The sequence below is a fragment of the Oncorhynchus mykiss genome, chromosome 8 (genome assembly GCF_057628025.1).
Source record: "Oncorhynchus mykiss isolate SJ-2025 chromosome 8, ASM5762802v1, whole genome shotgun sequence".
NCBI classification, from domain to species: Eukaryota; Metazoa; Chordata; class Actinopteri; order Salmoniformes; family Salmonidae; genus Oncorhynchus; species Oncorhynchus mykiss.
Genome location: NC_143029.1, coordinates 55406344 through 55431170, shown reverse-complemented (window position 1 = coordinate 55431170; position 24827 = coordinate 55406344). Strand labels below are relative to the sequence as shown.

General features: G+C 42.0%; 1 protein-coding gene across 2 annotated transcripts; it reads right to left on the bottom strand.

Annotated features, from left to right (window-relative positions):
* Positions 1 to 1724: 1724 nt before the first annotated feature.
* LOC110530118 (nuclear receptor subfamily 2 group F member 6) lies at positions 1725 to 23393 on the bottom strand. Of its 2 annotated transcripts, none has more exons than XM_036985670.2 (5): positions 22451 to 23393; positions 20904 to 21662; positions 14998 to 15092; positions 8728 to 9306; positions 1725 to 5126 (listed from the first exon to the last, which is right to left on the bottom strand). In XM_036985670.2, the coding sequence occupies exons 2-5, from the start codon at positions 21170 to 21172 to the stop codon at positions 4852 to 4854; spliced, it is 1218 nt and encodes a 405-aa protein (XP_036841565.1). In that variant the 5' UTR covers positions 21173 to 21662; positions 22451 to 23393; the 3' UTR covers positions 1725 to 4851. The 2 variants fall into 2 exon arrangements, with proteins under 2 accessions (XP_036841565.1, XP_036841566.1); XM_036985671.2 differs by having other exon boundaries at positions 8728 to 9303.
* Positions 23394 to 24827: the final 1434 nt, after the last annotated feature.

The window sequence follows — 24827 nt, the reverse complement described above, 5'->3', positions numbered from 1 at the left end:
GGCTCCCCAGTGGGTAGGCCTGGCTCCCAAGTGGGTGGGCCTATGTCCTCCAAGGCCCCCGCACAGTCATGTGAACTCCACAAAATAGGACCTAATGAATTTCAATTGATTGATTTCCTTATATGAACTGTAACTCAGTGAAATTGTTGTATGTTGCATTTATATTTTTGTTCAGTGTAGTTTAATTACAGTTACCTATAGACCTACAATGAATAGTCCAGTCCAGGTAAATAGGCTAGTCTGGGGAGAATAGTCTAGACCCAAAGTGACCCATAGTCTTGATGTGGAGTGGATAGTCTCTAATGGGGTTACCATAGTGTCTACCTACAGCGGATAGCTTCAACCCGGGGTGAATTGCCTCGGCTTAGGCTGAATAGTCTTGGCCTGGTCAAATAGACCAAAGTTGTATAGTCAATAGTATTGGTAACAATAATATTACCCCAACCCTAGTGCTCATCCACAGCTGTAAAGTTTGATTAGAAACAGGAAAACTATTTTATTTTAAACCAGTTCATAACAGTTTGAAAATGAATTCATGAATGAATCATTTTGAGATGTTCCAGTTCCATGTGTAACACGGGACCGATAGTTGTGCTAAGAAGTCCTGTGAATAACCATATAAATGCCAGCATACTCAAAGTAAAGTTCAACTAGACAATATCAAAACGCCCCGACCTCCGTTTTTATATGCATAAATAATCAAACGTAAAGAGGGACGTTAATAAGGTTTACGACTTTAGTGACAGTTTGACATTATCTCCAGTTACTATGATAACACCAATGGCCTACGGAGGCAGAGAGCCTGAGGAAGACCCCATTCACAGGGAGAGGGAACAGGACCCTACCCCCCTTCCACAGGAGGAGACCCAATGTGAGACCGGTTACACCACCGGTGGGGATACTGGTAATGAACTGGACCAAGACCAAAATGACCACTTGCATAGGTGGGCCATATTTGATGGGTGGGGGGATGGATGGATGGAACAAGGGATTGAGCGATAGATTAAACATTAAAACAGCAAGACAGACAGCATTCCATATCTGCTCTGTGTGCTGTTTCAGCAATGTCACATGCTAGTGGGAAAGCATGACAGAAAGCCATTTTGTTCTACATTCAAGATAGCATTCAAGAAAATTGCAGTATTGATCCAAATGGCATTTCCTGTGTCTCTTTTTTTCCCAGTGTAATGTGTCTCTTCGGTACCCTGAGATAACATCAGACAGGCAGACAGAATATGAAAGAGTTCTACCTGGCGAGCGACAAAGCCTGTGTGCCGAGATCGATGACATCAGCGACCAGGCGCAAAAACTGAGCCGAGAGCTGGACACCCTGGAGGATGGGACGATGAATTCCCAGGTGCGGTGAGCATGAAAAAGCATCTGCTATTAGATTTTTGGCCAGAAAGAATATGGATATTTTTTTTGTCTTACAGTCCACTATTCTGATACTGATACTTTAAAGTAACTTTTTAGTGATTCATTGAAACAAGCACCGTTACAGCACACACACACACACACATGCACACAGGCTTACTTTAAAAAATATATTTGTAACTACTTTTTGAGTCCAAAATTAGATGATAAAAATAAAAACAGTAAAAGGAGTCAATATTTTCACCTAGAATTTGTACTACTAAGGAGCAGGTGGTATTTTAACCTTTCTCCTTAGCTTTAGGAATCAGCTAAATGATACGCAAATAATAAAAAGCCCCGATCACCAGCCCTATGAGTTCAAACATTTATTTGTGTGATGTTTCCTCTACAATTGTGGAAAAACTGTCTAACTTTTATGAATAACACCCTTTTGAGTACACTCTTGGAAAAAAAGGTGCTATCTAAAACCTAAAAATGTTCTTCAGCTGTCCCCATAGGAGAACCCTTTGAAAACAATTTTTTGGTTCCTGGTAGAACCATTTTGGTTCCAGGTAGAACCCTATTGGATTCCATGTAGAACCCTTACCCCAGAGGCTTCTACATGGAACCCAAAAGAGTTCTAACTGGAACCAAAAAGGGTTCTCCTATGGGGACAGCCAAAGAAGCCTTTTGGAACCTTTTTTTCTAAGATTGTAGTAGTATGTTTTAGCATTCTCCTCTACATCTCAGGGAGTGGCTGATGAATACAACCGGACTAAAGGACCTGAAGCGGGTGAGTGAAAACTGCATTAGGAGGGCATACCTCATGTTTCTGTACATTAAGGATTAAACACTACCCTATATTTTCCAGCAGCTCGACAAAAGACACCAACTCATGCTCTCAAGGAATATCGTATGATGGTGACAACAGGTAAAGAGCACGAACAGTTGTAACTTTGTCTGATGTCGCCTCACGCTGGTGCAAGATGCAACAGTGTAATGGTTCTTTCTTGGGAAATGATTTACAATAGGTAGATTGAAATGAGGCTGTTTTCACCTATTCTACAAAATGTGTGCATTACCTTTTGCACGTTATTGTGCTGTCTAATATTCTCTCTTTAGTGTTTTTAATGAAGAATAACAATTAACATATTTTTTGTAATTAAATATTCTAAATTATTCTACAATATAATGTTTTGCAATGTGATCATGCAACACATTCTTTGCCGACATTTGTAAAAAAAAAAAACAACATTTACAGTAGTTTCTCTTTGATGAAAGCCTATACATACGTACTGGTACTCCCCAGTAGGAGCAGTCCTCCATAGGAATGAATGGAATTCTACAAGTTTCAATGACAAAATTACATATAGTTAAGTATTGTTTGTTCTAGTAGGGATGGTAACATTAGTCATCTCAAAAAATTATACTAAAAAAATGTTGATCTATTTTTTCCATTTTTTATTTTTGCTTACCTCACATAATATAATTTAAAAGCATGAATTAAGGTGTCTGTAATGGAATCAATGTGGCAAAAACGAACGTAGACATTAATAAATGCATTTCTATAGCTTCCAAAATATTTTTTACAAGGTGGGGGAGTGCCAAGATGGAGGCAGGGTGGCTTCCAACACATCACCCCAAAACTCATCTAGTGTATATACAAATCACAAATTTCATCTCTTATTAGCTTGTGAGTACAAAACATATTGCCCACATCTAACTGACATTCTTATGGCGGTAACTGACACAACTAAGGAAAGAAACGATCCACACACTCACCTTGTCATTTTGGCTGCAGCAGTCACATCACCAAACAGCCATGAAAACAAACTCCCATATTGCCTAAGTGTTCTGCATTGAGCTAGTGGAATGCATTGCTTTGTGGTGGCAATACAATTGGCTCAGGGGTAGCCTCTTGTTCTGCACCAGTGTAGTGTCATTTTCACCGCTATGGAGAATCACATCTTTTTGACACATCTCGAGGAATGGTAGAGGTATTTTCACATGAAAATGTTCATGTTTTAAAAAAGAAACTGTGAACTCAACATTAAAAAAAAGAACTTTACCTTCTAATCCCATTTCGTAGAGATGAAACACAGATCAATAACTAAATTGTGACATGCAGCAGGACAACCGTTTGGTTCCCTAAATCTACAGTATATACACTTCTTAACACTTAAAATGAGTTTTGATGCGATTTCTCTGCATTTTGAAAGTACCAACTACCAGCAGGTCATAGGTGAACCGTTTGGCCACAACCTTTCAGCATGGTGATATGTCACAGGGAAACAATTTGGCCACAACCTTTTTGATTAAATACTTTTTTTTGTCACTTGAGAACAGCCTTGTTTCAACAATCAGCCTGTCACTCACATCAGCTGCATTCATCATCTTCAGGTGTAGTTTAAATATCAGTTAGTATATTTAAAAAAACTGCGTTAATCTTAAAGAATATGTCCAGTTGAATGATCTACTCATACTGCAGTGTCCGAATTCATATTGAAAAGGCAGTTGTTGAAAAGAAGGCAGTCTGTGGTGAACCATTGTACAATGACAGAGAGGTTGCCTTTAGAAGAAATCCGTCCATAGCATTCTGCTGTCTTGTGAGGTATCGATCCATATTTGTGTGACTGTGGAGTTTGAAAAGTTGCCCAGTACAACAAGTAAGAGCCCTATGAGTGGTACATGGAAACTATCATTGAGTCCCTCTGTAAGTCTCTCCACTTTATCTGCCTGGCTGATTTAGTAGTTCAAATGTCATATCTATAACCTCTTTAAAGCTAGAATCCTTAATTGAAACAATAACAAAGCAGGCACCCGCCTCTGTTTTGGTAAAAAGCTGCGCGGAATGGGCTTGGAGATACTGTAGGTACATTTAACAATGTAGTTTAAATGATGTTTTGAGACTATAAGTTATTTATAAGTTATATTCTTCAATAATAAATGGGTATATATAATTCATTTATAAGTCAAAAAATGGATGTAGCAAGTAAGGATTCTAGCTTTAAGGACAATTACGTTTTGAGTGAAATTTCAGTGGACGATGAAGATTCGGGTGAAATGTCTTGTCCCAGTTCCATTTCCTCTACCACTTCTGTGTTTGCATATATAAAGCTTTTCTACCAGAATTCTCCAGAATTTCACCAAGAGTGATCTCCAACTTGGTTTGATGTTGATGTTGAAAGTCTTTGCACCAAAGGCAATGAGATGTGGAAAATGAGGCATGGTTCCAGTGACCTCTATTGGCAGGACATTAGCTGACTGGCATGGCATAGCTGACTCAGGTTGCCATAATGGCGCACAGTAGGTGTGTTGGCACCAGTGTGCTGGCAATAGACCCAGCTGGCGCTAGGCTGGTATGGAGAGCTCAGTTCATGGAGGCAGTGCAACTTGTATGATGTCCAGCTGGTGCTAGCATAGGATCACACAGATGGATGAGTCAGAGGAACCTGTGGTCCTTGTCGTCACTGCCCAGACGGAGACTTCCTTTCGGGGTTACTGTCCAGGGACGTAGGGCCAGCTGATAGAGCTTCCGGAGAGCTGCATGTCGCGGATGAGAGTCTCGATGGGCGTCTTGCCCACCAGACGCATGAAGAAGAGCTGGGAGATGAGGTTGGCGGGCACCGCGCGGAGGGCGGGCAGGCGGAGGAGCAGGCGGCCGAAGCGCTGGGGCTGACCTGGGTACTGCATCCGCTCGTACTCTGTCAGAGCCACCTGGGCCTTCTCCTGCAGAGACTCCACATGGGCTGGGTCTGTCAGGCCACACGCATCTGAGATGGAAGAAGGGAGGAAGAGATTGTTGAGGTGAGGACAAAGTGGGAGGGAGCAGTACTTTATTGAGACGGGACCCTAAATAAAGATGAAGGGTTGCTTTCGTTTTGCACCAACAAGAAAAATATTCTAACCGACAACTAAAAAGGTTAGGTTGTACACCTAGATTTTTTTTCTCTTCTGTTTTCCTGTTTTTTACACATTGTATCATTTCTATCTTTTGTTTATGTGTTTTTGAATTCGGTCATTCAAGCATGATAGTGCAAAATTGTTTAATTTACATGTCAAAATGTTCAAATCAAATCAAAGTGTATTTGTCACACGCACCGAATACAACAGGTAGACCTTACAGTGAAATGTTTACTTACAGGCTCTAACCAATAGTGCAAAATATGGTATGGGGTGAACAATAGGCAAGTAAAGAAATAAAAACAACAGTAAAAAGACATTGAAAAACAGTAGCGAGGCTATATACAGACACCGGTTAGTCAGGCTGATTGAGGTAGTATGTACATGTAGATATGGTTAAATTGACTATGCATATATGATGAACAGAGAGTAGCAGTAGCGTAAAGAGGGTTTAGTGGGTGGTGGGTGGCGGGACACAATGCAGATAGCACGGTTAGCCAATGTGCGGGAGCAGTGGTTGGTCGGGCCTATTGAGGTAGTATGTATATGAATGTATAGTTAAAGTGACTGTGCATATATGATAAACAGAGAGTAGCAGCAGTGTAAAAGAGGGGTTGGGGAGGGGGCACACAATGCAAATAGTCCGGGTAGCCATTTGATTACCTGTTCAGGAATCGTATGCCTTGGCGGTAAAAAGTGTTGAGAAGCCTTTTTGTCCTAGACTTGGCACTCCGGTACCGCTTGCCATTTGAGGATCTCAGGACCCATGCCAAATCTTTTTAGTTTCCTGAGGGGGAATAGCCTTTGTCGTGCAGGGAGTACAGGAGGGGACTGAGCACGCACCCCTGGGGGGCTCTAGTGTTGAGGATCAGCGTGGCAGATGTGTTGCTACCTACCCTCGTCACTTGGGTGCGGTCCGTGTAGGATGTCCAGGATCCAGTTGCAGAGGGAGGTGTTTAGTCCCCGAATCCTTAGCTTAGTGATGAGCTTTGAGGGTACTATGGTGTTGAATGCTAAGCTGCAGTCAATGAATAGCATTCATTCTCACATAACTGTTCCTTTGTCCAGGTGGGAAAGGGCAGTGTGGAGTGCAATAGAGATTGCATCATCTGTGGATCTGTTTGGGCTGTATGCAAATTGGAGTGGGTCTAGGGTTTCTGGGATAATGGTGTTGATGTGAGCCATTACCAGCCTTTCAAAGCTCTTCATGGCTACGGACGTGAGTGCTACGGGTCTGTAGTCATTTAGGCAGGTTGCCTTCGTGTTCTTGGGCACAGGGACTATGGTGGTCTGCTTGAGACATGTTGCTATTACAGACTCAATCAGGGATATGTTGAAAATGTCAGTAAAGACACCTGCCAGTTGGTCAGCACATGCCCAGAGCACACGTCCTGTTAATCTGTCTGGCCACGCAGCCTTGTGAATATTGACCTGTTTAAAGGTCTTACTCACGTCAGCTACAGAGAGCGTTATCACATTCTCAGGGTAAGTGTGCAGGGCAGACCTTTCAGTTACAATATCAACCACAACAGTTTTTTTTCTCATCTCGTCTTTGAGCACCCCCAAAAGTACACATTTTTATTTTAAAAAACGGGGCGCCCGATTCAACTCGTCAACTAATCATCAAATCCTCGATCAGGTGTTTTTGTTCGGGGGCTGAAATAAAATGTGTGCTGTCGGGTAGACTCCTCGAGGGCCGGAGTTGAAAAACACCACACTACCATACATCTACATAAGGCCTGTGATAGTACTTTGCACTTGTATTGTGGTGCCAGGAGAGGGTACCACACTCCTCAAGTCTACCAGTATAACCGTGTTCAAGATTTGTCCTAGTGATTTCAGTCAACAGGTGCTTGGTTACCATTAGATAACGTAGCGCAGTGCTCTCCAACACTGTTCCTGGAGAGAAACCCTCTCGTAGGTTTTTACTCCAACCCCAATTGTACCTAATCTGATTCAGTTTATCAACCAGCTAATTATTAGAATTGGGTGCGTTATATAAGGGGGAGAGCAAAATGTATTGGACTGTACTGTAGCTCTCCAGGAAGAGGGTTTGGAAAGCCCTGATATAGAGTGATATGCTTTCCCATTAGAAATACACTACATATACAAAAGTATGTGAACACCCATTCAAATGACTGGATTCAGCTATTTCAGCCACACCCATTTCTGACAGGTGTATAAAATTGAGCACACAGCCGTGTAATCTCCATAGACAAACAATGGCAGTAGAATGGCCTTCCTAAAGAGCTCAGTGTCTTTCAACGTGGCACCAGCATAGGATGCCACCTTTCTAACAAGTCAGTTTGTCAAATTTGGGCCCTGCTAGAATGGCACCAATAAACTGTAAGTGCTGTTATTGTGAAGTGGAAATGTCTAGGCGCAACGACGGCTGAGCCGCGAAGTGGTAGGCCACACAAGCTCACAGAACGGGACCGTCGAATGCTGAAGTGTGTAGTGCGTAAAAATAATCTGTCCTCGGTTGCAACACTCACTACCGAGTTCCAAACTGCCTGTGGAAACAACATCAACACAAGAACTGTTCGTCGGGAGCTTCATGAAATGGGTTTCCACGGCCGAGCAGCCATTGGACTCTGGAGCAGTGGAAACGTTATCTGGAGTGATGAATCACGCTTCACCATCTGTCAGTCTGACGGACGAATCTGGGTTTGGCGGATGCCAGGGAAACTCTACCTCAATGCATAGTGCCAACTGTAAAGTTTGTTGGAGGAAAAGTGGTCTGGGGCTATTATTCATGGTTTGGGCTAGGCCCCTTAGTTCTAGTGAAGGGAAATCGTAACGCTACAGCATTCAATGACATTCTAGACAATTTTGTGCTTCCAACTTTGTGGCAACAGTTTGGGGAAGGCCCTTTACTGTTTCAGCATGACAATGCCCTCGGGCACAAAAAGAGATCCATACAGAAATAGTTTTTCAAGATCGGTGTGGAAGAACTTCACTGGCCTACACAAAGCCCTGTCCTCAACCCCATTGAACACCTTTGCGATGAATTGGAACGCCAACTGTGAGACAGGCATAATCGCCCGACATCAGTGCCTGACCTCACTAATGCTCTTGTGGCTGAATGGAAGCAAGTCCCCGTAGCAATGTTCCAACATTTAGTGGAAAGCCTTCCCAGAAGAGTGGAGGCTTTTTATAGCAGCAAAGGGGAGACCAACTCCATATTAATGCCCATGATTTTGGAATGAGATGTTCGACAAGCAGGTGTCCACATACTTTTGGTCATGTAGTGCATATGTTAAAGTCTCAGCATGTTAGTAAAAAGTCACAGTATGCAAGTCAATAGTTTGAATATGTACAGTAGTCAAAAGTCTCAAAATGTATCAGGTCGACATATAGGTCATCAAGTCTGACATGCATGTCAAAAAGTATTTGCATGTCAAAACAAATCTCAACAGACACAATACGCATACAGTACAAGGTGGGAATAAAATAAAACAGACATCTCACCTGGCGAGAAGAGGACGATGGCCTTAAGACAGCTGTACTCGGCAGAGTCCACCTGGAGCCGGCTCAGCTTTTCCACCTGGTTCTGGAACACCCTCACTTGGTCCATGAAGGAGACCACCCGCTCGGCCGACATGGGTGAGGAGTGGAAACCCGCAGCGGCCAGCAGTGGGGCCATGTGGAGGGGCAGGGCGGACTGGGCTGCGTTCAGGATGAACAACTCGCTCCAGCTCAACCTGAGGAGAGCTACCTGCTCTGACACAGGCAGCTCTGGGAAGTAGGGGATGTTCCTGGCCCACTCAATGGTGCTGAAGAGCAGCCTAGCTGCCAGCTCGCAGATGTTGTCGATGCCCATGACGGCCCCGCCTGCGCCGGTGGCCTGGCCCTGTTGGTTGTACTGGTGGCCGTAGCGGCTGCTGGGGTAGGGCTCGGCACGGAGCAGCTGGGAGATTAGCTCTGACACGGGCTGCCCACCATTGTTGTTGTAGAAATCAGCCCCTCCTACGCCACTACCGCCACCTACTGGGGTGCCCGTGGGGCTGAGGCTGGAGTGTGAGGGGGGGATACGTCCGCGCTGAACTGCTGGGGTGGGGATGGGGGCACAAAGGGAGGTTGGGGGGAAGTTAAGAAGGGGCAGGGAAATGGGGAGGACGAAAGGGATTAGGATTTGGGTTGAAAAGTAGGGAGGGCAGGGGGGAGAAGTTGAAAGTGAGTCGGGCATGCTCTCTCACAGAAGGTGGTTTGGCAGATTAACAACAGACGGTCTTGACCAGATAAGGACCATCTAATTCCTGAGTGAAGCTGACACAAAGGGGCGCAGACAGATTCCTCTATAAAAGAGGGCAAAATGGAGGACTTGCATTCTTCGAGAATCCTCCAATTGAAGGTTATCCCGAAGAATAAAACAAAAGACAGCAGAATTATCCATTAAAATTAAATTTCCTCCAATTAATTCTCTCCTGGAGTTCATTTTTTACTGTGTAAAGATTTGTATTACCAAAAGTGGGATAAAAAATGACATTATGGCCTTTGTTTTCAGATTGATTGCTCTCAGGAAGAAAAGGACATTATTTTGCTTCTTTGTAAGGATGAAATGGAGCGTGGCTATATCAAATACTGCTATAATGCTCCCAACCATAGTTAATGTATTAAGCCATTTAACCTTGAGAATTCCACTCTAATATGCTCCTATAGGAGGAGCATATGTGACTCGTTTCAGGAAACTAGGCGCACTACTTCACAGTAGCACCATTTGAGCGTAACCTTTTTTTGAATCAAAATGCGGGGGCAGAAATGCCTTCTGGAACATGTGATCTTTCATGTGCCTTAATAACAAACTCGTACGCAATCTGTAAATACGAATAACATTTTTAAATTAAGAGCCTAGTTGGTTTAGCCACGGAAAAAGTTGGTTTAGCCATGGAAAAAGTCAGAAACCTTCCCGCTAGCCATGATTGGCTGAGATAATGAGTTGGTAGGACATGCCGAGAGATGAGATCGGATTGGTCTGCCATGTAGCACGCTTCTGTCTATAACATGAGCGGGTCATTATGTGTAGGTAATCCTTTCTAACACTGATTTTTTTGAAAGATATCACATAGTAGAACTGCATCAGGGTTGCTCTCCACTTTATGGAGGACCGAGTTTTGAAATCAGTGGAATTAGTGTATGATATCTAAAGAGATGAAGTTCTGGGGTTTGATTACAAATATGCAGACGGAGTTGAAAAGAGAACACACAGAAGGCTGTTGTATAAAACACCTGTCTCCGGAATACATCTTCAAACTAAGGGCAACCATGACATCTGTGACAGAGAGGGAGAAGCGTCCATCCATGTATACAGGTAAGAAGGTCTAGCTAGCTACATTTTCAGATATTACACGTTTCTAATTTTGTCAGAAAGTTGTTTTCATTTCAAGTTAAAGTGTACCGTTAGCTAGCTAACGTTAACTGGCTAGCTAGCTAACATTGTGTGTATGATCTCTGTAGTAATATTATTCGTATCTCAGAGCCATTTGCATTGCTCGTTATAACCTAATATTAGCTAGCTAACATTGAACCTGGTTGGTTTGGTACCTGAAAATGCATGCAAGGTAGTACCGTAATGAGTTGGGATTATGGTTCATTGTTTAGCTAGTTAGCTAGCTACATGTCTAAACAAAAGATTTCATTATGCAAGTAACTATTTCAATAGAATGTTTATGTCACTGCAACAACTGTTGAGAGACGTAGCTGGTACATTCACAGTGGCTATATACTCCGATTTCAGAGCACTCTTGTCTGAGTGTGTGAGAGCACAGAATAACTGATGAATTTATGAACGCTCAACACCTGTTGAATATGGCCGGTCTCAGTAAATGTTAGGAAAAAAACGCGTTATTAAATTGTTGCCGGCAGCAGTACAGTTGCAGTCACCAATGCTCTGGATATCATAAAAACAGACTAACTAGCTCTGCTAGGGTGAGTAAAATGGTCAGTGAGCTGTTCTCTCATTTGTGTCTGGAAGTAGCTAGCAAGCTAGCCAATGTTAGCCAGTTAGCTTGGGTGCTTGACTGCTGTTAGGTCAGAACGCTCAGATCAAACCTACTCCATGGCCAGAGTGTCCAGTGTGCGCTCTGAACGCTCCGAGAGCGAAACGCCCTGAATTTACGAACAGACAATCTGACAACCCTCTGAGTTTACGAATGCCCAGAGCACACTGGCACTCCAGATTCAATTTATGAACACGCCCGTAGCATAAACCAGCCTTTAGTCTTGAAATCTTTGGTTGTTTAGCACATAGCCTCACATGTGAATCCTTAGAGATGGGTGGGGTTAGGATGGTGTGAACAATGCTTAATGGGTGTAGACAAAGAAGAGCTCTCCAGTAGGTATCACAACATTCAAGGGCCATTTTCACAAAAGTGAGGTTACAAGTTTATCAACTTTCAAAGCATAATTACTTTCCCATTGTTCCTCAACTGTAGTGTATGTTATACCATTCTCTAGCTAGTCTCTACTTTTATCCAATGTAAAAATTAAAAAACGCACAATTTCAAATGTTGCTACATAAGACCAAATCGAGCCAGTCGATCACAGATAACGGAAGGCAAAGTCGTCTATATTAGACTGAAGAGGAAGCATTTAGAGTTAAATTCCTCTACATGTTCTGCAACAGCTCAAGTAAATCATTGTGGGCTATATCACTCTGACCCTTTACCCTAGGCTACAATAATGCCTCATATCAACGACATAGGGATACTGTATTTTACTTAGGGCTTCATTAGGCTATAGTATAAGATGGCATATAACCATGGTAACGGTGGAACAATCACTACTACCAGACAGATAGAATGTTATACACAGTACCAGTCAAAACTTTGGACACACCTACTCATTCAAGGGTTTTTCTTTATTTGTACTATGTTCTACATTGTAGAATAATAGTGAAGATATCAAAACTATGAAATACCACATAAGAAATCATGTAGTAACCAAAAAAAGTGTTAAATAAATCAAAATATATTTTATATTTGAGATAATTAAAACGTAGCCACTCTTTGCCTTGATGACAGCTTTGCACACTCTTGGCATTCTCTCAACCAGCTTCATGAGGAATGCTTTCCAACATTTGAGGATGAGTGATTGTGGAGGCCAGGTCATCTGATGCCGCACTCCATCACCCTCCTTGGTCAAATAGCCCTTACACAGCCTGGAGGTGTGTTTTGGGTCATTGTACTGTTGAAAAACAAATGATAGTCCCACTAAGCGCAAACCAGATGGGATGGTATACCACTGCAGAATCCTGTGGTAGCCATGCTGGTTAAGTGTGCCTTGAATTCTAAATAAATCACTGACAGTGTCACCAGCAAAGCACCCCGACACCATCACACCTCCTCTTTCATGCTTCACGGTGAGAACCACACATGCGAAGATCATCCGTTCACCCACTCTGGGTGTTATGCCTGCTCCGGTTCTTCCTCCCTGGCGCTCGAGGGCGCCAGGCTGCCCTGCATTACGCACTCCTGCCACCATCATTTACGCACACCTGCCTTCCCTCGTCACACGCATCAGCGATATTGGCCTCACTCAATCTCCTCTTTATTACCTCCCCTGTATTTGTCAGGTCCCCAGCTCTGTTCCCCACTGCTGCATTGTTTGTCGTCTGTCTTTGTGTTTCCCAGTTCTGACGCTGTTCCTGTCCTGTTGCATGTCCGTTCCTAATTAAATGTCAACTCCCCGTACATGCTTCTATTCTCCAGCGTCATTCCTTACACTGGGTCTCACAAAGACAAGGCAGTTGGAACCAAAAATCTCAAATTTGGACTCATCAGACCAAAAGGACAGATTTCTACCGGTTTAATGTCCATTGCTCGTGTTTCTTGGCCCAAGCAAGTCTCTTCTTATTATTGGTGTCCTTTGGTAGAGGTTTCTTTGCAGCAATTCGATTCCATGAAGGCCTGATTCACGCAGTCTCCTCTGAACAGTTGATGTAGAGATGTGTCTGTTACTTGAACTCTGTGAAGCATTTATTTGAGCTGCAATCTGAGGTGAAGTTAACTCTATGAACTTGTCCTCTGCATCAGAGGTAACTCTGGGTCTTCCTCTCCTGTGGCGGTCCTCATGAGAGCCAGTTTCATCATTGCTCTTCATGGTTATTGTGAATCCACTTGAAGAAAGTTCTTGAAATGTTCCTCTGTCATTTCTCTTTGCTTATTTGAGCTGTTCTTGCCATAATATGGACTTGGTCTTTTACCAAATAGGGCTATCTTCTGTATACCACCTATACCTTGTCACAACACAACTGATTGGCTCAAACGCATTAAGAAGGAAAGAAATTCCACAAATTAACTTTTAACAAGGCACACCTGTTAATCAAAATGCATTCCAGGTGACTACCTCATGAAGATCGTTGAGAGAATGCCAAGAGTGTGCAAAGCTGTCGTCAAGGCAAAGGGTGGCTACTTTGAAGAATCTCAAATATAAAATATATTTTCATTTGTTTAACAGTTTTGGATACTATATGTTTCCATATGGGTTATTTCATATAGTAGTTTTGATGTCTTCACTATTATTCTACAATGTAGAAAATAGTAAAAAAAATTGAAAGAAAGAAAAACCCTTGAATGAATAGGTGTGTCCAAACTTTTGACTGGTACTGTATATTCAAATCACTATGGGGCTATAGTTACAGTTGAGATACAGACAGTGATGTGCGTGAATGACTGGTGCTCAGGGGCGCAGGTGGCTTGCTCCTGTATCCCTCTCATTCACTCACGCAGGCACTAGATTTGATGACAAAGTGCATGGCATCAAGACTGTACCCATGGTAAGCTTAGCTATGATAGGGCCAGGGTAGTTATTTGTGACATGGACTATGGCCCACATGAAAAAATACCATAGTATACTATGGTATAAATACTATAGTATTCACTGTATTGTTTTTGCGGACTAAAGTCTGCGGATACTGTAGTACTTACAGTTAACTATAAAATAGTAAAATAAAACTGTAGTATATACTATAGTAATTCAGGTAGTGTTTTTGCAGATTATGGTATACTGTAGAATTTACTGTTGTGTTTTTATGGAAATTACTGCACAATTTAATATAGTGCGTTCATTTTATTATCTTTGACACAGAAGTGAAGACTTTCTCCTTGAGAAACCTACTGGCAAAATACTAAAAGAGCATATTTTCCATAACCTGCAGGTAAGTCTGCACTCCTGCTCTTTTCTACAACCTGTAGGGAACACAATATATGATCTATACTTGGCATGTACAGTATGTTCTTCACTTATGGGTGGCACAAAGTGTGATATGGGGGAGGGGAATAGGTAGGGTATATGCAAAATAATTATTGTAGTATTTACCTAAGTTTAAAAAAAATATTGTTTCTGCAGTCATTTCTGTAGTATTTACTTTAGTGTTTTTTGGGGATGATAATACTGTAGTATTTACTATAGTATTCTACAGTATACAACACATTCCTTAGTAAGTACTACACATATTAGAGGGATACTGCAGTGTGTAGTATAGTATTCTACTGTATACTACAGGTTACTATATAATTATATAGTAAGTACTGTAGTATTCTATAATAAACTGTAGTATTTTTTCATGTGGGGGGCCATGTAATGGTAAACAAAAGTTGTTTTTTGGGGCAGAAATCTATGGATACAGTCCCTTCTTGACTGGAGTTCATGTCTCTTAAGTCAACATAAACATATTCTGCATGAATTTACACAGAAATATGGGTATGCAGGTGTTCTATTGTATGTGGACAGGAAAAGTACCTTCTTTGCGCATTCCTACACGAAAGCACTTCTCCAGGCGACAGTACTGGCACTGGTTACGATGATGTTGGTCGATCTGGCACTCTCGATTTGACCTGAAATATAGATCAAAACATGTCATCACTGCTATGCCATACACAAATGATAAGGACATTTAGCTTAGCTGACACTTACAATAGCTACATAACCCTTGGTAGAAATCTATAGTAGCATATACAGTATGTGTAATATCACTTTAATGGAGGAAGGTCACTTCAACGTGATGTAAAACATTTCCAGGCAGTTGTGAGTTACCAGACCATATCTAAATGATTGCATAACATTACTAGAGGGTATAGGTAAAAAGCTGAAGCATAAAACACGATGTGATACAAAATAAGCTTCTATTTAAATATATTATAAGCTGGTTTACAGAACCCGGTTATATAACTGCACAGCAAATTCTCCACTTTAAATCAACACTGACAGTGTTAAACTTAACACGGGGCCAATGTCAACAGGGGTCCACACTTTTCAGTGTTAAGTTAACACTGAAAAGTGTGCTGATTACACTACAATGGTGCCGGAGAAGAAGGCAGACATTTTACGTGTCCCCAACCGATAGTTTTTTTGTTTGTTTATTTGCGTCTTTGTAACTTATTTTTTTACTTATTTTATACACAATGTTGCCGCTACCATCTCTTATAACCGAAAATAACTTCTAGACATAAGGACTGCGATTACTCACCAAGGACTGGCAGAATCCTTTTTTTCCTTTAACGAGTTTGACGAGCCAGACACAAATGATATACTGCTTTCTCGGGAACAGGCCCAGATCCCCGTGATTTGCGTGAAGAGGAGGTGGAGAAAAAGGGGCCAGACGGCAGGCTGCCTTCTGAGAATTTGTAGGCGATCTAATAAAACCCCACTTCCTTTCATTCTGCTAGCAAACGTGCAATCTTTGGAGAATAAAATCGATGACCTACGCGCAAGATTAAAGTACCAACAGGACATTCAAAACTGTAATATCTTATGCTTCACGGAGTCGTGGCCGAACGAAGACACTATCAACATACAGCTGGCTGGTTTTACGCTGCACCGGCAGGATAGAACAGCGGAGTCTGGTAAGACAAGGAGCAGCGGACTATGTATTTTTGTAAATAACAGCTGGACTAAGATCGAATCGTACTACACCGGCTCTGAAGCTCGTCGGATGTGGCAGGGCTTGCAAACCATTACAGACTACAAAGGGAAGCACAGCCACGAGCTTCCCAGTGACACGAGCCAACCAGACGAGCTAAACTACTTCTATGCTCGCTTCGAGGCAAATAACAATGAAACATGCATGAGAGCACAAGCTGTTCCGGAAGACTGTGCGATCATGCTCTCCGCAGCCGATGTGAGTAAGACCTTTAAACAGGTCAAGATTCACCAGACGGATTACCCGGATGTGTACTGCAAGCGTGCGCTGATCAACTGGCAAGTGTCTTCACTGACATTTTCAACATGTCCCTGTCCGAGTCTGTAATACCAACATATTTTAAGTAGACCACCATAGTGACTGTGCCCAAAAACACTAAGGTAACCTGCCTAAATGACTACCGACCCATAGCACTCACGTCCGTAGCCATGAAGTGCTTTGAAAGGCTGGTCATGGCTCACATCAACACCATTATCCCAGAAACCCTAGACCCACTCCTATTTGCATACAGCCCCACAGATCCCAGATGACGCAATCTCTATTGCACTCCACACTGCCCTTTCCCACCTGGACAAAGGAACACCTATGTGAGAATGCTATTCATTGACTACAGTTCAGCATTCAACACCATAGTGCCCTCAAAGCTCATCAATAAACTAAGGATCTTGGGACTAAACACCTTCCTCTTCAACTGTATCCTGGACTTCCTAACAGGCCACACTCAGATAGTAAGGGTAGGTAACAACACATCCGCCAAGCTGATTCTTAACACTGGAGCCCCCTCACAGTGCTGTGTGCTCATGCCCCTCCTGTACTCCCGGTTCACTCATGACTGCACGGCCAGGCACGACTCCAACACCATCATTAAGTCTGCCAATGACAACAGCCTGATCACCGACAACAACGAGACAGCCTATAGGGAGGAGGTTTGTTGTTTTTTTGTTGGGCCAACTACGCTAGCTACGCTAGTCTTCTGCCTGTTTTGATTTTTGAAAATGTCAGAATTGTATAAAATGCATAGAAAAATTCAGAATAAAAATATGCTAGCAAGCAAGCTAGCTAGCTAGTTACCAATACATAATATACTTTCCATGCAATCTCTTGAGTTTGGGATTAGCTAGCTAGGTAGATAGTTTTTTAACCTTGACTAGCTAGCTACCTACCTAAACCTGGCAAATATGTTATGGTCACTACTCACTAGCTAACCAGCGAGATAATGCCATCAATAATGCCAGCGTTTAAGAAATATATTACCTTCAACAGTGTTATCTTGTGAACAAGCCATCAATGTTTTGTGATTATTGGTGTCGTAAAAACACCAACAGCAATTAGGGTTAGCAATTATCATGTTTGACATTTCAGTGGAAATACAACTATCAGCTTTTTGATAAGTGGTTTAGCAAAAAAATACGTCCCTTATTATCGGCATACTGTAATGGGGTGAGTGCTGGTGGCAGGGAAGTCAGGCGCGGGAGAATGAACTTGGTATAAACTGAGCTGTCAAAGTATTTAAGTATTCAAAACCCCCAAAAACCAAAATGTACAAAATAAAATAAGAGGGTGCAAAACCCGTTGCACACCAGAACATAACTAGCACCAATACATACAACAAACAATCACTGACAAAGGCATGAGGGTAAACAGAGGGTTAAATACACAACATGTATTTGATGGGATTGAAACCAGGTGTGATGGAAGACAAGACAAAACCAATGGAAAGTGAAAAATGGATCAGTGATGGCTAGAAGGTCGGTGACGTCAACCGCCGAACACCGCCCGAACAAGGAGAGGTACCAACTTTGGCGGAAGTCGTGACACATACGGTTCCCCGTTATTGGCCACCTTACTATTTTGTTCAATTACAAGATATAGCCGTTTAATTTTGCACAATTGGTGGCTGACTAAAGGGCAGCCCTAAAGGGCAGCCCATACTCTGGGGCCTTTCAGAACAGGTGTATATATACTGAGATCATGTGACAGATCATGTGACACTTAAAGTGCACACAGGTGGACTTTATTTAACTAATTATGTGACTTCTGAAGGTAATTGGTTGCACTAAATCTTATTTAGGGGCTTCTTAGCAAAGGGGTTGAATACATATGCATGCACCACTTTTCAATTTTTAAAACAACGTATTATTTTAATTTCACGTCACCAATTTGGACTATTTTGTGTATGTCCATTACATGAAATCCAAATAAAAATCCATTTAAATTACAGGTTGTAATGCAACAAAATAGGAAAAACGCCAAGGGGGTGTATACTTTTGCAAGGCACTGTGTATATGTATATATATTTGTTTCATCTAAGTAATACAATTATTAATATAACATTAAAATCCTTATTATTTTGAAAGACATGTAAGGTCTTTCTACATGTCGCAATAAAGTTGACTAAAGTAGGAGCTCTTTTTTTGTTTGTACGTATTTTCACTTGGTAATGAGTAATAAGTAATTATATAGAAATTGCTCACATGTAACTATAAAGTTACACCTCCCTTTAAATAGCTAAATCCTGTGTAAGAACTATCGACAACCTTGTACTTATTCAGATATTACAGATATGCACTAGTGTGTTTATTTTCTCATTTGGATGGCGCTTTCAGAAGCTGATGATTAGATTGCCAGAATGGGTAATGTACTATGTAGGTACACATTTTAACTAGCTAAATCCTGTGTAACAACCAGTAATTACATTGTACTTATGCAGATATTACAATTACTCTGTGACAACATTGAGTGTAGATTTTGAAGACTGCGTATTTACGGGTAGGTAATTAGAGCCTTTTGAACTTCCAACCTTTGTAATCTCGGACACCCAGTGCATCTGTCCACAAAAGATTGCATCCTTGTGACAGTTATTACGGATATTATATGCAGCTGAGAAGAAACTAAACATTAAATTGGTGAATTTACTTGAAACTTGTCCATTTCTAACAAGCATGGTAACATGCATTTGTTGTTACGCCTCTGTAATTACAAACCGCAATTACAACCAGTTACATGTTGTTATTACAGTGTAACTATGAGTTATTACAATTAACTACAATACTTGTTACAGTATAATTACACATGTAATGACACTGTAATAAGGACCCCTTAAAATGAAGTGTTACCAAAAAAATAAAAAATCTACCTGCAGTAGAGCATGCTGGGAAATCTGATAATGAGGGGTGTGGTTTTGAAAGGAATGTTTTACACTCCACATAGTAAAACTGACACAATCACACTCAATACTGGTTATTAACACCAACACTGGGGTTATTTTACACCACTGAGTGTTATTTTCACAGAGTTAATTTACCTTCTGAATCAACACTAGAAATGTTACACTGAAAAATCAATACTAGGTAACACTGGCCAATTTGCTGTGTATATACTGTATGACCCAATCCCTCTCTTTCCTTAGATGATCCATGGCATTAAATATTGCATCTTGCTCATGGATCTTTCATATGGGCAGAGTGGCTGATGTAAGAATGACAAAATCTCAGTGAGGAAGAAATTCAACATATGAATTTGTATGATATCTTCTGGGAGATATGGGGAAAAGGATGTAAATCAATAAATAGCATACCGCAAAACAGCACAGTACATTACAAAATATCACAATATAGAGCTGAACAATACAATTAAATGCAATAGAGGTGTATATTCAACCCTCAATTGTTGCATATTGTTGTCTACCAATAATATGGACAATCAAAACATCTGCCAATAAGCAATGGTGTGTAATACAATGTTTAATTCAGCTATTTTCTTCAGAGACCTTTCATGTCATGAAAGGCTCTCACTTAAAGGAAAATACCACTCAAAAACTGTCTTTTGGTATTTGATTCATTAGTCCACTGTTGATACAGTCCCAAAATGTTTTGCATGTCAGCACTCAAGTTTTCAAGACATAGAACTTTCAAAACGCATCGCACTGTGACACTTTCTGTATTTTGAAAGTTCTATATCTTGACAACTTTGCTGACATACCAAACATTTTGGAACTGTATCAACAGTGGACTAATGAAACAAACTCCCCAAATATCCCTTTAAGTGAGGAATGACTCAAATGCATTATGCACACTGCTGTGGGAAATTGTAACAGCTCTGCACAGTCAACAATGTATTAATGCATGACTCATTCCAGCTATTTGCATCCATTTGCTTTGTACAAATGGGATATCAAGGATAAGGACAAACTAAGAGATCAAAAATAAAGGCTCAGTGACAAAGCTATTACCCAGGTGTATGCTACAGTTTGGTGGAGAAAGAGGTGAATTCTCCTCTTACAATGTAAATCGCTTTGAGCACTTTAAAGATGCACTATGCAGAAATCACTCCGACCACTTCCTGGTTGCTAAAATTTGAACAGTTCGCCTTATTTCAGTTTATGTGACAAAACAAACAAGTATAGTCTAGAGAATTATTGTACTATTTCAACTGTTGTTAAATATATTTTCCATAACCAAAAATATTGTATTTTCAGCTGTTTGAAGCTGGTGTACAAAACAGAAAGTAAAACACTCAAAAATGAAACTTAAGAACAGGACGCATAGAAATAGGGCACATAGAACAGATCTACCGCTTCTTAGACTTGCTTTCAATGAGAATGACAGATCTATTACCCAAATTTCTAGGGTTGGGTCGCCCAGAAAGTTACACATGCAGCTCTGTTATAATTATCCATCCACTTTGAGAATCCATAATTAAATCACAATTATTAATTAAGTCTCACCTGCAGGTATAGTTGAGGTTGCGACGGATGCTTCTCTTGAAGAAGCTCTTGCAGCCCTCGCAGGTGAACACACCGTAGTGCTTCCCACTGGACTTGTCCCCACACACCACACAGTCCACCACACATGCCTTGTCCTCGTCCCCAGCCTCCATGTCACTGCCCCCTGCCTGGGGCGAACCGTCCTCCTCCTCTCCCCTCAGATAGCCCTTCTCCCCCAGCCCGTTGGTGCCCCCGTTGGGATCTCCCCAGCCCCCACTCACCATGGCCATTGTTTGATTAGCAGACCACAGAAGGAATGGGAGACAGCCAAAGCTTTCGGTAGCTGCCGTCTAAACTTTGACTTTCTTTTGTGCTCCGCTGTTCAGAGTTCAATATTTGAAGGTTCTCTGTCTTCTCATTTAATAATTTGTTTGGCTTTTTGGTCCTTAAAGTGTGTTGGAAACTAAAATAGTCTGCCTGAAAAATACCCACACCCTCTTTTAATTTATAGAACAGTATAAATGTTGTAGAATGTTTGTCCTCCCCCTAAAAAACAATAGAGCTGTTTTGTCTCCTCCCCTTACACTATGATCCGGAAATAGTTAAGCCTTTCACTTTAGAAACTTTTGTTTTGCATGTCTGTGGCTTCCAATGGCCCCTGTTTTTCTTTCTCCTTTTTCAGTTATTCACCCTTTTTGTGTGTTTTTTCCTTTGGCCCATGTCCTCCGACGGCTGTCTTATAGAAGTCGAATTGTTACCGCTTCAGCCACGAAACAGAACCTTTCACAGGAAACAATGAATCAAACACAAACTTTCAACAACGGACCAAAACACACCCCATTCACTAGCTCTCGAAAACCCTTATTATCCGTAGGGTTTTTACTGGTTAGCTTCGCCCACGGTTGGCTGCGTGTGAACTGCAATTCAGACACTGTGTTTTGACGTTTAGAAACGTCAATAATCATCACTTGCGAAGCGGTTTTCGAAACATATGACATGCCCCTTATCTTTCATATCAGCAAGAAAGAATTCAAATAAAACAAGATACACTTAACAGTAGCAGTTTCTCACACATCCATATGCTGTGCGCGCCTCCAGTTGACGAAATATACTTCCTCCCCAGTTAACGCTTACACACAGGTGTTCTGAGCACGCCAGTCCTTATGTTTCCAAAACCGTACCCCAAGCGATGCGTTTTAACGTTCAGAACGAGCGTTGAAGCTCTTAAAAAAAACTCCCAGGGAACAGAAGATACTATCTTCAATAGTCGCTGAAGGTAGTTGGCGTCTATGAATGAGTTACGCATTCACTAGCACTTTGCACATGATTAGAGAGGGAAATTCTCTCTCACTCCCTTCTCTCTTTGGCAAGAATAATGGCTGAAAAATAACCTTGCTAGTCCTTAGCACATGCCTGGAGACGAAGCAGTGGCCACCCCTCATAAAACAGTCATGCCGTTTGCCTTTCTGATAGTGTTCATGTAGAGACCTAGTCCTGCTGCCTTTCTGGAATATATTACTTATATCCCGGCATCAGAGAGAAATAATACAAAAGCTTTGTATGCTTACCTTGGGAAGTACACTCATATAAAATGTCAATGTCTTGTTTTTGCTAGATCCCTCTTACAGCCACGGCGGGAGTGAGGGTACAGAAAGAGCGAGGCAAGAGACGGGTTTACCAGCCATCCTCAGAGCACCAACAACGTTCTGGTTGACAAAGAGCTCTTCCAGGTCACCATTAGCAAAACAACTTGATGTTTCACAGCTCACTCTGTGGCAATATCATCAAGGCACACAGAAAACCACTATCACGTCTCAGCTGTGGTTACATCTACCCCCTCTGTTTAACTAAATCAACCAGTCTCTCTCGCTCTCTTCAAAATGATCTTTAGCTCAAGGAAGTGCCCTCTCTTCCTTGTTTGTTGTTGCAGAGGGCTAGGCTGTAGCAATATCATCGGTCGTTGTGGCTAGACCAGTCTCTGATTCAGACCCTCCAAAATTAGAGAGCACAGATGAGGTAGAAATCCAAAAAATCCTCCTTTCCACCCCTCAGAAGTCAGTGGAGCTACTCTAAGCACTCACTCCAGTCTTTTGTCAGTTCTTTCCCACCGAGCACTAATGACTTGTGGCCTAGCCCTGTGCTCAGTCCGTGTGGGTGCTTCCCGTGGCTGAGGCAAGGGGGAAGGGACAGGGCTTTCTCTCCTCCCTTTGGAGTCCACAAATTTAATTAAGATTTAAAAAAAGAAGGCTAGGCTCTAGACAGTGTTGCAAGCCGCCACACTGACCATCCTCTCTCTCTCTCTCCTGCTCCCTCAGTTTTCTTCAGCCTGTGTGTGTGTGTGAGAGAGAGAGAGAGAGAGAGAGAGAGAGAGAGAGAGAGAGAGAGAGAGAGAGAAAGAGAGAGAGAGAGAGAGAGAGAAAGAGAGAGAGAGAACAAGGGGGAGCAAAAGAGAGAGGGAGGGAGAGGGGGTCATGTGTGTGCTCAGGGATTTGACACTGCTATTCAAGCCCTACGGTTGCCATGGCACCAGCTGCCTTATATGGACATTGGAGTCAAAGAGCAGAGAGTGTGCTGTGGGGCTGACACACACACACACAGAAAAATAACGTGGAGGTTCGCTCTCCTTGGAGAGAGGCATGACCCCAAGGCCTGACTCTAAGCACACGGCAAGAGTTACCCCCGACCACGCCAAACAACTCGAAGCCCTCCGACAAATAAACAAGACCACTCTTAACATGGCTCTGTATAAGCTCCCAACACATTGTGTGGGCTTTTTATGGCAAAATGTTAAGCTACTTGTTTGTTTACTCTGTTCCCACAGGCAGGTTATGCAATAGGCTATATTACATTTTTACATTTCATAGCTGAAACAAAACACAGATTCCTCTACAAACATTGACTTCAGTAATATGAAGTAGTCCTACAAATGTTTTCTAAGTGTAATGCATTAACCCTGCAAATGATATTGCCTGCACTTTGATCTTAGCCCCTAGCCCATGAATAGACAGCTTAAGACCCATCTCATTGTGCAACAACAACAGCAAAAATCGGCACATTTTTGGTCATCGCCGTTTCACAAAGGTTCTCTGTTCCGTAGCTCCCTTGCTTTGTGAAGCGCATGGTGATTTGTGTCTGAGGTTAGCCCCAAAGGTCACGCTGACTTTCACACCCCTGCCTGGCGAAACCCAGGGTCATCCTAGATAAAGAAACAAGGGCAGGAGAGAAGAAAAACTATCCTGGCTAAGAGTGCAGAAAAACATGTCATGAATCTGATCAGGCATATTACTATGATGTTATTTGAGAAGTTGATATTTTACCGCTATAAAGACATTCTTAAGTACCTAAAAAAGTACCTAAAAAAGTGTCACCAACATCACTTTTTTCCTTGTTCAGATCCAGATAATGTGTAGCATAATAAGGACAGTGTAGCATAATAAGGACAGTGTAGCATAATAAGGACAGTGTAGCATAATAAGGACAGTGTAGCATAATAATAGAAACAAGAGTTTGCTAGCATAATAAGGACAGTGTAGCATAATAAGGAAAGTGTAACATAATAAGGACAGTGTAGCATAATAAGGACAGTGTAGCATAATAATAGAAACAAGAGTCTGCTAGCATAATAAGGACAGTGTAGCATAATAAGGACAGTGTAGCATAATAAGGACAGTGTAGCATAATAATTCAAAGAAATTCCTGAACCCAAACCCCTTCCCCCTGGCTGTGTGTGTGTGTGTGTGTGTGTGTGTGTGTGTGTGTGTGTGTGTGTGTGTGTGTGTGTGTGTGTGTGTGTGTGTGTGTGTGTGTGTGTGTGTGTGTGTGTGTGTGTGTGTGTGTGTGTGTGTGTGTGCGTGCGTGCGTGCGTGCGTGCGTGCGTGCGTCTCACTGGGACAGTGTAGCATTGTCCTGGCAATTGTGTGGCTAATGGATCATCAGAGATGTGTC

What these genes read in the sequence shown, in the direction of transcription:
- LOC110530118 (XM_036985670.2), bottom strand. Translation starts at nt 21,172, where the DNA reads ATGGCCATGGTGAGTGGGGGCTGGGGAGATCCCAACGGGGGCACCAAC. An exon ending in TGTAGGAATGCGCAAAGAAG is followed by an intron (nt 9,307 to 14,997) that starts GTACTTTTCCTG and finishes TCCCCACCCCAG; the next exon opens with CAGTTCAGCGCGGACGTATC. An exon ending in CATCGTCCTCTTCTCGCCAG is followed by an intron (nt 5,127 to 8,727) that starts GTGAGATGTCTG and finishes CTTCCATCTCAG; the next exon opens with ATGCGTGTGGCCTGACAGAC.